Source organism: Monodelphis domestica, chromosome 3, assembly GCF_027887165.1.
Source record: "Monodelphis domestica isolate mMonDom1 chromosome 3, mMonDom1.pri, whole genome shotgun sequence".
Taxonomy (NCBI): domain Eukaryota; kingdom Metazoa; phylum Chordata; class Mammalia; order Didelphimorphia; family Didelphidae; genus Monodelphis; species Monodelphis domestica.
This window is the reverse complement of record NC_077229.1, coordinates 233,471,508-233,484,925: the sequence shown is the minus strand read 5'-3', so window position 1 is coordinate 233,484,925 and position 13,418 is coordinate 233,471,508. Positions and strand designations below refer to the sequence as shown.

At 31.6% G+C, this 13,418-nt stretch overlaps 1 protein-coding gene across 3 annotated transcripts in view; it reads left to right on the top strand.

Annotated features, from left to right (window-relative positions):
• The window catches only part of ZNF407 (zinc finger protein 407), a 670,437-nt gene that overhangs the window by 94,111 nt on the left and 562,908 nt on the right, over nucleotides 1-13,418 (top strand). For all 3 annotated transcript variants that reach the window (XM_007487796.3, XM_016431724.2, XM_056823576.1), the window contains one exon: nucleotides 4,669-4,783. In XM_007487796.3, the coding sequence (XP_007487858.1) occupies nucleotides 4,669-4,783 (115 nt within the window). The remainder of the gene's footprint in view (nucleotides 1-4,668; nucleotides 4,784-13,418) is intronic.

The window sequence follows — 13,418 nt, the reverse complement described above, 5'->3', positions numbered from 1 at the left end:
AAAATGTCCACCAGGTTAAGTGCAGAATGTAGTCCATTAGTCTTTCTTGACTATATGTATTAATTGCATTTAAAATCAAGTTAATGTGGATGTGAAAGTGAGGTAACTATCAATATGTGACAAAGCAACCCTACTTATATAAGTTACATCATTGATTGTAACATTTAGCAAAAGTTAGCATACTTTTTAACATCTTGTATAGGTCTTATCAGCAAGTACATTTTTATTGTACTTTGAAATGACTCTTAAAGAACAGGATTCCTAAGTATAGAATGCTAGTCTTCCATTTCATTCCTACAGTTATAAAAAATTGTTTTTAGTGTTGCTGAACAGATTTTTAATCTGAGTTCTTTTCTCAGAGAACCTTAAAATGAATTGCTTTTCTGATGCTTTGCTTATGTCCATGAAATAGTAATGCTAGGACTGTTATTAATGGTTAACTGGAAAAGGGCTTACTCTTCCAATCCCCGTTTTCATATTTTGTGATTTACTGTATGTTTTATGTAACCTTTTCTTCCCATTCTTAACACAATAAAAGCAGTGCTGTGAGAAATAAATGGATTTTGGTCATCAAGAGTGGTGGAAGCAAAAAGAATCTTCAGGTCATGCTGGGCATTTGCTAGCTGGAAGGAATTACCATGACCAGGAAATGTAGTCTGGTCTGTCATGTTTGCCTTTATCTAAGAAAAGTTGCTGGTCACTTTTCTTCCACTTTTTCTCATTTACTATAAGTTATAAAAAGGTATTTATTAAGCTCTAATTATAAGCCATGTATTGTGCTAAGCACTAGGGATACAGATATAAAAGTGAGAGTCCTTGTGCTAAAGGAGCTTATATTTAATTAGAAGCCCACACATGGGGGAATGATGTTTTAGGAAGAGTTTTTGGGTTGGAGAAGCCACAGGAATAGTTAGTTGAACAAACAGATAAGTTTATCAACTGCCCTTTCCAGAAGCAAAGGTCCTGTTGATTTGATTACAATTCTTTGAGCAAGAAATGGAAACTAGGGGTAGGAAGAGGCTTTCTGAAGTGGTTAGGTAAGTTTAAAATAGCATTAAATGGAAACAGGAAGAATTTTTATGAGACAATATCATATTAAGAGCCTTCACAACTTGACAGTGAATTAAAAACAAATCTCCACCAAAGTAGTATTTTAAGACAGTTATTAAAAAAGTTTGCAATTTAAAGTTGTTTTGTCTATCCATTTAATCAAGAATTTAGATATTCATCTGAGGCCAATTCATAGTTGATCAATTTGATTTAGATGAAGCATATTGAGGACTTCTATTAAAAAAATCTTAAAGGTACTGTAGTGTTGGCGACTCAATTAAGTTTTACTTTTCATCAAGATATTCAGCATTATAGAATCTTAGGGAAGTTTGACCTGCCATTATTTTGTAATAATTTTAGAATTATTTATTATTATTTAGAATCTCTAAAGAGATTGACAGTTTTCATAAGAGTAGCTTGAATAATATTTCTTAATTATATGATAGATCACATGTTCTCTTTGGGCTTGACATCTTTAAAAATATTATTTAAACACAGCAGTTTAGAATGGCTAGGATTTGAATGGTTTAGAAATGCTGCAATTAAGATTTGGGTTTTTTTTTTTCTTAGCTTTTAAGGTTTTTTTGTGATTGTTTGGCTTAACAATACTAGTAGAGTGGACAGATATATATATATATATTTTTTTTTTAAACCCTTACCTTCTCTCTTGGAATCAATACTGTGTATTGGCTCCAAGGCAGAAGAGTGGTAAGGGCTAGGCAATGGGGGTCAAGTGACTTGCCCTGGGTCACAAAGCTAGGAAGTATCTGAGGCCAGATTTGAACCTAGGACCTCCCATCTCTAGGCCTTGTTCTCAATCCACTGAGCTACCCAGCTGCCCCCCAGATATATTTAAAAAAAAAAGACTTTGCCCTGGATGTCAACCTTGGCTAGAATGTTTTCCCTCTACGTAGGTGCCTCCTAGCCTCTGGTTTCCTTCAAGACTCAGCTCAAATCCCACCTTTTGCAATAGGCCATTTCCAGTCTCTGTTGCTGCTAGTGCTTTAGTCTCCGAGAAATTGCCTTTCATTTCATATACTGAGATTATCTTCTGTCTATACTTTTATATCTAGTTTTTTTGTTGCTTGTTTCTCCAATTAGAAGGTGACCTCCTTGAGGGCAGGAACAGTTTGTGTGTTTCTCATTGTAGACTCATTACTTATAATTCATGGCATATGGTAAACACTTAGTGAATATTTGTGGATTAAATGACTAATAAATTTTTGAAAAGCCACAGTTAGCAAAGATATGCCATAAAATGAGACTTTTCAAAGTTTTATTGGAAGCATAATATCAGCACAATCTTGAAGTAGCATAAAGCAAAAACTTAATACATGAGGGAAATGCATGTATTTTATAAGCATTTAGCATGTTAGCTTCTTTAATTTGTACTTAAACTGTATATAAAGGCTTGATTAGGATATTCACAACAATACTGGACATAATTTAGATGTTATCAGGTTTTTGGTTTTGCCTTTATTTAAACAGAGGCCTGTAGTTAATTTTTTACATCTAGAAAGTAAGTACTGGCCGTAGATACTAGCATTTGAATTTTCATGGCAAAGAAATGGAGATGTTAGCAGACAGTCAACTCTGAATATGAGAAATAAAAAATAGTCAAGGCCTCAGTGATCTCTGGATGAGAGCAGCCAACAGAATAATACATTTATGTATTGTCAGCACACCATAGCAATGATCACTAAGACCTGACTGAGCTGGAGTTTTTCACAAAGGAGCCATATATTGTAAATGGAAAACAGCAAAGGTTTTATATCAGACCCTTTGAGACACCTGTGGTAACAGGAATAGGAGCAAATATGGAGTTTAATCATTATAGGAAGAAAAGCAAAAGAAATGGTTTTAAATTCACAAAATATTTGAAATCTATTAGGTAAAATTCTGATACAAATACTTGGAAAGCATTAGAGATCTAGCTGGAATCTAGATATTATTAATAATACAATTAGTCTTGTAGTTTATAATTTGGAATATCAGTTCTAACAGTTTTTTATTTAATGTGTAGGCAAATTGTCTCTCCTTACAATTATTTTATTTCAGTAGGCCTGTTAAAGAATTCTTTGTTGATTTGAAATATCGCCAAATTAGAAATGTATTTAGTTTTATCAGGATCATTTAAATAAACTATGGTTTTTCAATGTGATTGATAGAATGTGATTGCTGTGAGCTGCAGTCTCAACCTGCTTTTGACATTTAAACATATAAAGCTGACTAGATATAACCATTCAGGTGCTTAATATATTTTACATCTACTTCTAACAGTAGAAATGGAAGTATTAAGAGATCTGGCTTCATTGTCATTGAACTGTGAAATATTCAACCTTGTCTGCCCGTGCTTAGTACTGTTGACTTTTTTATTTCTGTTAGAAGATTAAAATTAAATGCTTCATTTTTTGTCAGCTTTTGGGAATTAAATTGAAATTTAAGACTCTTAAAATTTTTTACTGAGATCTTCAATTTCAACAAAGTATTCTTGGCTGATATTCTATTTTCAAGGGCACAGCACAAAGGTTCATTGATCAAGTATGATATACTGTAACATTTTCCTTATCAGGGCTCTTTATGTATATTTATTAAAGATCACATATTTTATATTATACCTAACTCAATTGGAAAAAAAGTACTTCACAAAACATATACTAAACCATAATATAAAAAACTTGGGAGCATATTGTACTTATTTTAAACTGTAATTTTATGATTTTGATATAATAATTTAAGGATTTTTAGTTCTTAGAGTGGCATAGAATACATACTTTAAATAACAAGCTACTACTTGGTAAGTTTGGTAGTATGTACCCAATTTAACTATGACTTTTTATTCATAATTTTTATCTCTAGTTTGGAACTTGTATTAGACATTATTTAAAATTTCTCCCCATGTTTAAGAAAGATAGCTCAGTGCTTTTACTTAGGAAATTATATTTTAGTCTTTTGGTTCGCACTAGTCATTTTACGTTAAGAAATTTGTTCTTGAAATAAATAATAGCCAAAATGTCAATACTTCTGGTTTGCAGAATCATCATAAATTCTTGACCATAAAACAGTCATAAAGGCATCATATTTTATCTACTGTATATTCATACATTGTGTGTCATTACAATAGCAATGTAATGAATCATTCTGTGTATGTGACAGAAAAAATCTGAAAAACCAATGCTAATGTGAAATGTTCAGACCCAGAGAAATATAGAGAAATTAGGAGATAGTCACAGAGAAATTTATATGGAAATCAATATACTTTTAGAGAATTTTGGTAACCTATCTGTATTTCTTTTTTGAAATGTTTCATTTTCAAATGTTAACTCAGTTTGCTAGGCACTTGTGTGAGTTATAGGGAAAATATTTTGTATACCATTTGTAATTACAAAAATTACTAGTTTCCTTGAGCTGAAACTTAAGTAAACTCTCATTTGGAATACCTGATGATGCCTGGCCTAGATCCTCAAGCCATAAGTTAATGTAGTAAGGCCCTTTGTAGGACAGAGGAAATGTCTAACCAGATGGAAGATTTAAGGTGCACTTAAAACCAATTTATTTTCTACAAATTTGGATTATATATTTTAATTCATCTCACAAATTTTGTTAAATTTTACCTAGGATCAAAGCCATTCAAGTGCAAGATATGTCATTTTGCAACTGCTCAGCTTGGAGATGCCAGAAACCATGTCAAGAGGCACCTTGGGATGAGGGAATACAAGTGTCATGTCTGTGGGTGAGTAAATTGAAATGATTCCTACCATGGTTAGATAAGAAGCCTATGCAAGATATGCATTGTTTCAGAATTCAAAACTGTTATATGAGAAAGAGTGGCTAAAATTATGCATGCATATCCTCCTTTCCATTGTTATGGTAAATTCCTTAAATACAGTTATGACATTCTTCTCCCACTTCTAATCCTGTACTGAAGATGAGCAATTTTATGGGCTACAAGGTCAATTTGAACCTGTAATCTGTAAATTGACTAAATTATAGGATGTTCATTCACATTGCCAGAGAGAACTGTAAATTCCATTTAAAGACACAAAAAATATATAATATAACCTTTAGAGTGTGTTCATATGTGTGTTTTTTCTCACTATACTATTATAATTTTAGTCTATTAACAAATCTTTGGGCCTGTAAGATTTTCATCTTGTGAGAAAATACTAAGCAAAAGATTGAATTTTGTAGAACTTGTTGTTACATATATAAGATCATTAAAACACACACCCACCTCAAAATGGATTCTACATTGTGTATTTGTGTGTATTCTTGTTTCAAAACTTCTTGTTTTCCTTTTTCGCTTCATGGCTGTTTCTTCTGAAGAATCATTCGTAATGTTTAATTGTCCTTCAAATGTGTTGCATTTAATAGGAAGCACTGAGATTCCTTAATGCAAAACTAATTAATTTAGCAGAAATGTTTAAAAGGTTTTAAAATGCCATGACATATATGGTACTTCATAGGATATTCAGAGTTGGATTTTAATACCCTCCTTGTGATTAAAAATATTTTTTAATGTTATTATGCTAGAGAAATTAGCTAATATATGCTCTACATTATGTGGAACTGTGAAACCTGAGAAACCTGCACTTGAGTTTTTGTAGTTGATTCCTAATACAGCCCAGGTTAAAGCTGGTATCGCAGTGAATGGTACTGTATTTGTTTGATACAGGGCTGATTATTCAGCAAGAAGGTCTTCTTGTTAGCACTTTGATACAAATCTCTTACAAGTCATAAAATGAGTGCTGCTTTGTATGGGACAGATGAATTTCCATCTGTGATGCAGTTGAATTATTTTCACCTTGGCAAACAGTTTTTACAAATAATTCTGCAAGCAGTTTTATTAGATGTGCTAGGTGATTTATTCAGTTGGCAAAATTGATGGTTCAGTGACTTGCAGCTTAAGTAAATGAAGATGAACTTTGTCCTAAAGCCCCCTGAAGATCAGCATTAGAAAGAGTTTTGTTACTGCTCCTTTTAGCTGTAAGGGTCAGGTGCCAAGTGGTGTATTTTAATTACTCCTAGTCTTCACAATTTTAAAAGAAATCTCATTTATTGTTTTTAACTCGGAGTTATAGGCTAGGGAGAGTTTTAAAGAGGTTTAATATGAATAAAAATTAAAGGTTGCCTATATACAAAACCCCTAGGATTAGTTGATCAGGCTTGCCTTGAAGGTTTTTGGCAAACTTGATAATTATACTTTGTTTTTCTTCCCGACTCAAACAAAAATTTTTAAGTTAGTAAACAGCTTCCTAATTTTTTTAAGGTTTCACTACCAAGCTAAACATTCCCATGATATAAGAATCAGATAAGATAAGTGGTTTCATTTTTATATGTTTGCTTATTAGCAAGTTTAATTCTATTTCCTTTTACTAAAGCCTTAGAAATAGCAAAGGGAAACCTTCAGGTAAAAGTTTTTGGCATTTATACTATCATACAACAAACATTTGTGTGATTTAAACTATGTAGTTAAATCCATTAGTCACTAAGTTCTACTAATTACTTACTGCATGCTGCTGAAATGTCATAGCAATGGCCATCTATGCCTTACACTTAAGGCACAGCAGTATCATAAGTATGTACTTCTGTTGCATGTTTCAATGGAACATTGAACTTATGAACATGAACTCATGTGTGCATAAATACACAAGCATGTAAGTTAAAAGGAATCTTAGCTGCAACATTTTTTTCTAGGGTATTTCTTGAATTTTACTTTGCTATACCCTAAGAAAATACTAAAATACTCTTTACTTTTAGTGACATTTAATTTTAAAACTTATATTGTGGCTATCATAACACTATAATAGATATTTTTTTACTGGAGTTAAAAGTTCTCAAGAATTTTAATGATCTGAAGAATATGAAAAGAACACAGTTGAAAGAGTAGAAAATAATGAATTTGACAGCTTATAATGTGGAAAGAAGTAAAGTATCATAGTTTGTGATGTATTTTTCCTGTGTGATTAAAAGAATAAGGAATTGTATAGGTTAAAAAATAGAATGGCCAACTAAGAAAATTGCAAGGATTGGCCATCGGATTAGTGGCACAATAGAGCATTGGTACATTAACACTACTTGACAATGTCAATTCATTATCATTGATGGCTAAATAATCTTAGAAAAGCTCAGTGGACCTATTAGTTCCTGAACATAAGCAGCTCATGCTGCATTTCTTCATTAGCTTTAATTGCTATAAATTTTACCTTTTTAAAAATCAGGCTCTAAAAGGTGAAGTGATCTTTCAGGAACATTAACTCTGTAATTTTGTCACAAACAGAAGGTCCTGCACTATGTTTTCTTTTCTGCAGTAGTTAATGTTCTCTTCTTTGACTTTTAGAATCCTATGACTAAGCTTTTAACCATTTGAGTTATGAGAAAAAAAATTACTTTTACAATTGCTACTGAATTAGTTATAGAATTTGAACAAGTACTTATTTAATGTAAAATATCAGTAGTAAGAGTAGAATTTTTTTCCACAATTTTTTTGGTTTAAAAAATATTGCATTTCATGGTATTTCATAAGCATAAAAAAAGAGTTGGCCAGCATGTCCTAAAACATTGTGTGAATTCTTTTATGAATTGAAACCTTCTTAACAGGTGTATGTACATAATTTTTCATTATTTGGCCTTTTATTGTTTTCATCTTTATAGCCATAAATCTACAATAAAAAATGATTTAACAGTTGATGTAAAATGTTGGCTCCTTATTTTCTTATTGTTGGTAAAAAAATAATTTTTTTTTACCCATAGAGACGATCTATTTCTATAGGTTATAAGTTAAATATAAGTTACATAAAGCTCTGTCTTAAAATGTGTGAATCCTAGTGGGAATTCAGTATTTAGAGTTTAGAATTATATTTGATTTCCTATATTAATACAATGAAATAACTTAACATGCATTGTTCAAATGCTGTTTACTAAATGCCATTTGCAAAAATTTGCAGAGCTTCACTTAAGATTGACTTTTTTCACTGTGGTTTTTGAAAAAACATTTTTGTATCTTAGGTGATTTCTTAATAATAATTTTTCCTTTTTCCTTTTTCTTAAGTATATTTTTGAATGATTTGTTGTAATGTTGAGTTCATGGGAACTTATTTTTTGGAGAACAAGCTAAATGTAAATAGTCAATTCTCAAGTCGATTACCTCTCATGTCATTCTTGGCCTACCCAGAGTGTGAGGGCTAATATAAAAAAAGATATATAGGGCGATATTTCTGCCTTCACAGACCTTATGTTCTTGGTGGAAACATAACCATGAAGGCATCTCCAGCACATTTGTTTGAATATCAGTTTGTTATAACATCTTCCTTTCTGCCATTATGGTATTCAACAGCCTAGCATTTTTAAAGGACTTGACAATGTTAATATGGTAGTTTATTTGGCATGCACTTCAAGTTCTATTCAATTCTGCCTTTTCTTGTCTTACGCTATTTCTGGATCATTCCTTTTCTTTTACTTCTTTGTTCCTTTACTTTTTTTTCTTTCCTTGCCTGCCTTTGTTCATTCAAACACTTAACTACTTTTTCTATTTTGTGCTCTTTATTATGTTAGAATTCTCTGCAATTTGTTCTCTCTCTTATTTTCCTTATTTTTTACTTGGTATTTCTCATTTCTTTTCCATACTTTTTTTGTTTCCCCTTTCATACGCAAGTTATTTTTTAAAAAATACTTTGGATTTATCTTCATCTGAAGGGCTGTGGATTCCTATACTTAGGCTTTGTATGCATAATTAAAAAATTAAAATATAACTAAAGAAAGAAAATAACTGCAAATAAGATGATGATTCCTTTTGTTCAAAAAAGCTTAAGGACTGAAATAGAGATTTTCTTTGACTTAACAAAAAACAAATTTTCAAGGGGACTTTGCAATTGATATCTTTCCTCTTCTGCAAAAACTATGTTCAGTTACTGATATATAGCCATTTTAGCTCATCAGACTTTATAGATGCCAAAAATGTGTTTGAGTGCTTATATTTTACAAAACTACATCGTTCTCAACCTTGGTTCTTTAGGATCAAGCAGTCGCTGCTGACATAGAACTCATTTGATCAGAAGGGAATAGAAATAAGTTGCAGAGTGGGTACCTATCTATGAGACTTGGGAGAAATGTCCACTATCTTTTCAAATGTGCCTTCACATACTTTCATGTTAACTATTTATTTGTAGTGGATTTAAGGAATCTTAAATAGAAAGTTTCTACTGCAGGGAAACTATTTTTGTGTGGCATTACCTAGTTTTTGTGCGTTAGAAGGGATCTCTATGTAGATGATTATAATGTCACTTTCTGACCTTTGCAGCTTGAATAATTGTAAATCATTGCTTCATAACGTGTCAGAGAATGTCTGTACTAGGCAATTAAATGGCAGAATATAATAGACCAAATTATTGCCTGTCATGTTTTCAACAACACAGTTAGTATTTGAGTTACACTTAATCATTACGTGCATTAGCAACTTCATTGGAATCCAGCTTCAGGCTGAGCATGAAATACATTACATTATTTAAACCTCTAATGGTACAAGTCATTTATTTGTGTTGAAGTGTACAACATGCAGAGTTTCATAAAGCAAGGAACACTTGAGAGCTTAATTTATCCAAATCAAAGTCTAAATGCAGATAAACACAAGTGGCAAAAATTAGTAATTTTTATAGGCTGGAAATATTTAAAAATACATGGTTGTGGGTAATTGTAGGCAGCAGGAATAAATTAAAATCACTATTTTTAGTCTGCTTTGGGAACTAAAGCTGTGTATACCTAAATCATTAAAAGCACCCTGGAATTGCATTTTTAGCTGAACAATTAATTACACACATCATATCTGTAGATGTATCCAAATAAAATAAATGTTTGGTTTGGCTGGTTGTTTTGGTTAAAGAGTTATAGATATAAAAAGTTTGTTTTAATATATAGCATGAATTATACCTTTAGTAGTATAAAGTATTCCATCTTTCAGTTTGGAAAATCAGATTAAGTAAATATTGAAAATACTGTCTTGTTATATGAGAAATAGTGTATCATCCTGATGTTTCTACATTGGTTATATATTCTGGGTTTAGTTTGAACATTTAAAAATTTCCATGAATATTTTTATTACTGCCATTATAAATGCCCCAAATGGTATTACTCGTTTAGGTTTTTTAATTACTAAAACTCCTAGTACTTATTACCTGATTGTATATATGCCATATATTTCTACATGAAAATATCTTATATTTTGAAGCCTTTTAGAATGAAAGTAAGTTTAAAGCTGATACCTCAGTTGCTATAAAAACTCTTATCTACTTTCTTTTTCATTTTTATTAGAGTACTTGACTAATAGTCTAGCCTACGTGTGTTTGTGTGTGTGTGAGAGAGAGAGAATAAATGTGTGTATGTGCACGTGTGTGTGCATGTATGCCAAGCAGTGCTTCTTTTGTTATTTTTCCATCCTGACTTATATGCTTGATTAGAGAGCAAGTTTCTTTTACCCCTTCCCTTTCTGCTTCTTTGGTACCCAACAGGAGAGTAGGTCACAGGTGTTTCTAAGGACAACAGTATTGCAGTGCCAAATGACAGAACCAAATTAAAATATAGAGATTAATATTTTCTGGTATGGTTTTCATTTATTACAGTGAAAAGAAGATACCCATGATCATTTTAGAATACATTTTCTCTTCTGACTTTCTTAGTAAAATGTTAGACAGTAAGTTTCTTGGATTCTTTTGCTTATTTTCTCATTCTGTATACTTTTTTCCCCCTGCTTCACAACTTTCTCAAATTCCTCAAAGACTCTGCCAAAAGTTATACAATAACAACAAAAAAGAATGAAGGATCACAGAATCACAGTTTTAAAAATTTCAGGACACTTAGCCCAACTCCAACTCAAATCATGGATCTAATAATAATAATAATGATAATAAGTAGAGCACATTTATATTTGTGTGTGTGTATATGTATGTATACATACACAGATATCTTACTATATCTTTATGCTTTATAAAATCATTTTTTCATAACACCCTTTTGAAGTATATAAATGAGATGAGATTTAAAGTGGGACTTTTCCACGGTCATATAGCCAATAAATATTGGGGTTGGGACTAGATCTCAAGCTCTCTTGACTTTTAGGTCTTTTGTTTTTTTATTATACTATAAAGCCACCATCCTTCTGTCTACAACACCCCTAACAAACTGGGCCTTCAATTGAGACCTTGAGCAGTCCATTTAATACTTGCAATTGATTAGAAGAATTTATTGTACACTAATGTGTAATCTACTTCTTGTAATTTCCCTTCATTGTTCCAAGTTTTGTCCCTCAAAACCTAGCAAACAAAGTCCAAACCCTCTTCCACAAAACAGGCTTTCCGATGTTTGAGGTCAGTAATTGTCTTCTTTTCCTCAGCGAAGATGCCCAACTTCTTTAGCTGATTCCTATATGGCATATATTTATTTTGTTTGAATGACCTTCTTAAAATATTGGTGCTTAGAATCATAAAGAAATATTCCAAGTAGAATTTGACTATTAGGTTACTATAAAATGGTGACTTTTCTTTCTCTGGATATTATATTTATATTAATGTAGCCTAAGACTTTTTTTTTTGTTTTCTGTGTCATAGTACTGACTCAGTAAGCTTGTAGTCCTCTTAAACCTCTGAGCTTTTTTTTTTTTAAGCTTTTAAAGCTATATTTCTTTCTATCCATTCTTTTATATTTGATTTTTTGATATCAAGTTCAAGGTTTTACATTTATCCCTCTGAAGTTTCATATTATTAAATCCTGTTCCAGCTTGTTGATCTTTTTGTATCTCAGTTCTTTCATCCAATATATTAGCTATCTTTCCCAGCTTCTTGCCACTGTTACTATATTGACAAGGATGTCATGCTTACATCCAAAGTATAGTTAAAATATTGATCACTGTTGGGCAGCTAGGTGGTTCAGTAGATTAAGAGCCAGGCCAAAAAATGGAAGGTTCTAAGTTCAAATTTGGATCCAGACACTTCTTAGCTGTGTGACCCTGGGCAAGTCACTTAACCTCTGATGCGTAACCCTTGCCATTCTTCTATCTTGGAACCAATGTACAGTATTGGTTCTAAGATGGAAGGAAAGGGTCTTAAAAATATATTGACTAGTATAAGCCTAGGAACAGAACCCTGTTGTTCTTTTGGACAAGTCTATAAGTTGATGTTAATCCATTAACTGTTAGGGTAATTCTGAATCTACTTTTACTGTCCAATTATTCAACCTACATCTCTCCATTTGGTTTTGCAACACTGATGGAGGCTTTGAGAAATGTCTTAGGAAAATTCAGTTACCCTTTGTTTAATTTTGTGCCAATTTACATTAGTATTTTTGTCAAATAAAGAAATTGTATGACCCTAAAGAATAAATGTAACTTCTTAATATTCACTTCTTCCTTTTCTTAAGTTTTCACAGATCAAAATTTTAATTTATTGTAGAAATTTGCTAGTTAAGCTTGTGAGACTTTGTGGAAACAGTTTTCTTTATTTTGAAAATCAAGACGTTTGGTCATGGTTGACATCTATTCTATTTTTAGTTCTTCAATGAATTCCTTAAAGGGATAAAAAAATAGAGATGGGGGAAATGTAGCTTAGAAGGGAACCATATTCACAATTCATTCACTTCAACAAATCTTTATTATGTGGCCATTATGTCCCTGTTTGGGATCCTGGGGACCCAGGCAGAAATAAAGAAATTCTATCTGCCCTAAAGAGGTTACACTCTAGTTCCTATTCTTTTTTTTCCCTTTCTCCTCTTTTCTCTTTCTCCCACTGGTATGTCTTTTCTTTGGTTTACAATTTCTTCTACTGTGAAAGATTAATTGTAGAAATTGAAACATGGAGGGAACATGTGTATTATAACTTCAGAGTGTAAAGCAGGTAGTAGTGGATTATAAATAGACTTTAATTGAAGAGAAGGGTCATTATATTATGGAATAGTTTTGAGAATTTTACTATTTGTAATTTTAATTAGACATTCTTTCAATTAGGGATAATTAGTAATGAGAACTAGTTGATACCTTTTCAGTTTTTAGTTTAGTATAATCTGAGGTGCAGTTCTAGACAATAATTAGGAAATCTATGTTTGTACGATTAGTGTGGTTATGGATGCATTATGGTTATATCTGTGTATATAGACACATACACAAATATTTTCTACATAAAGAATATTTTAAATTTAAATTCCAATTCTAACTTAACTTGAATAGAAAATAGAACTTAGACCATGAAATCCTTAATTTGTGAGAAATATCTATACTGTTCAGAAATAATCCATTAAAGGTATGCCTCCTCAAAAGCTGTTCTATAGTGATGCAATATTAGGTGAAAGTGTTATGTGTAACATCTAGTTCTATCGGTTCAATAATA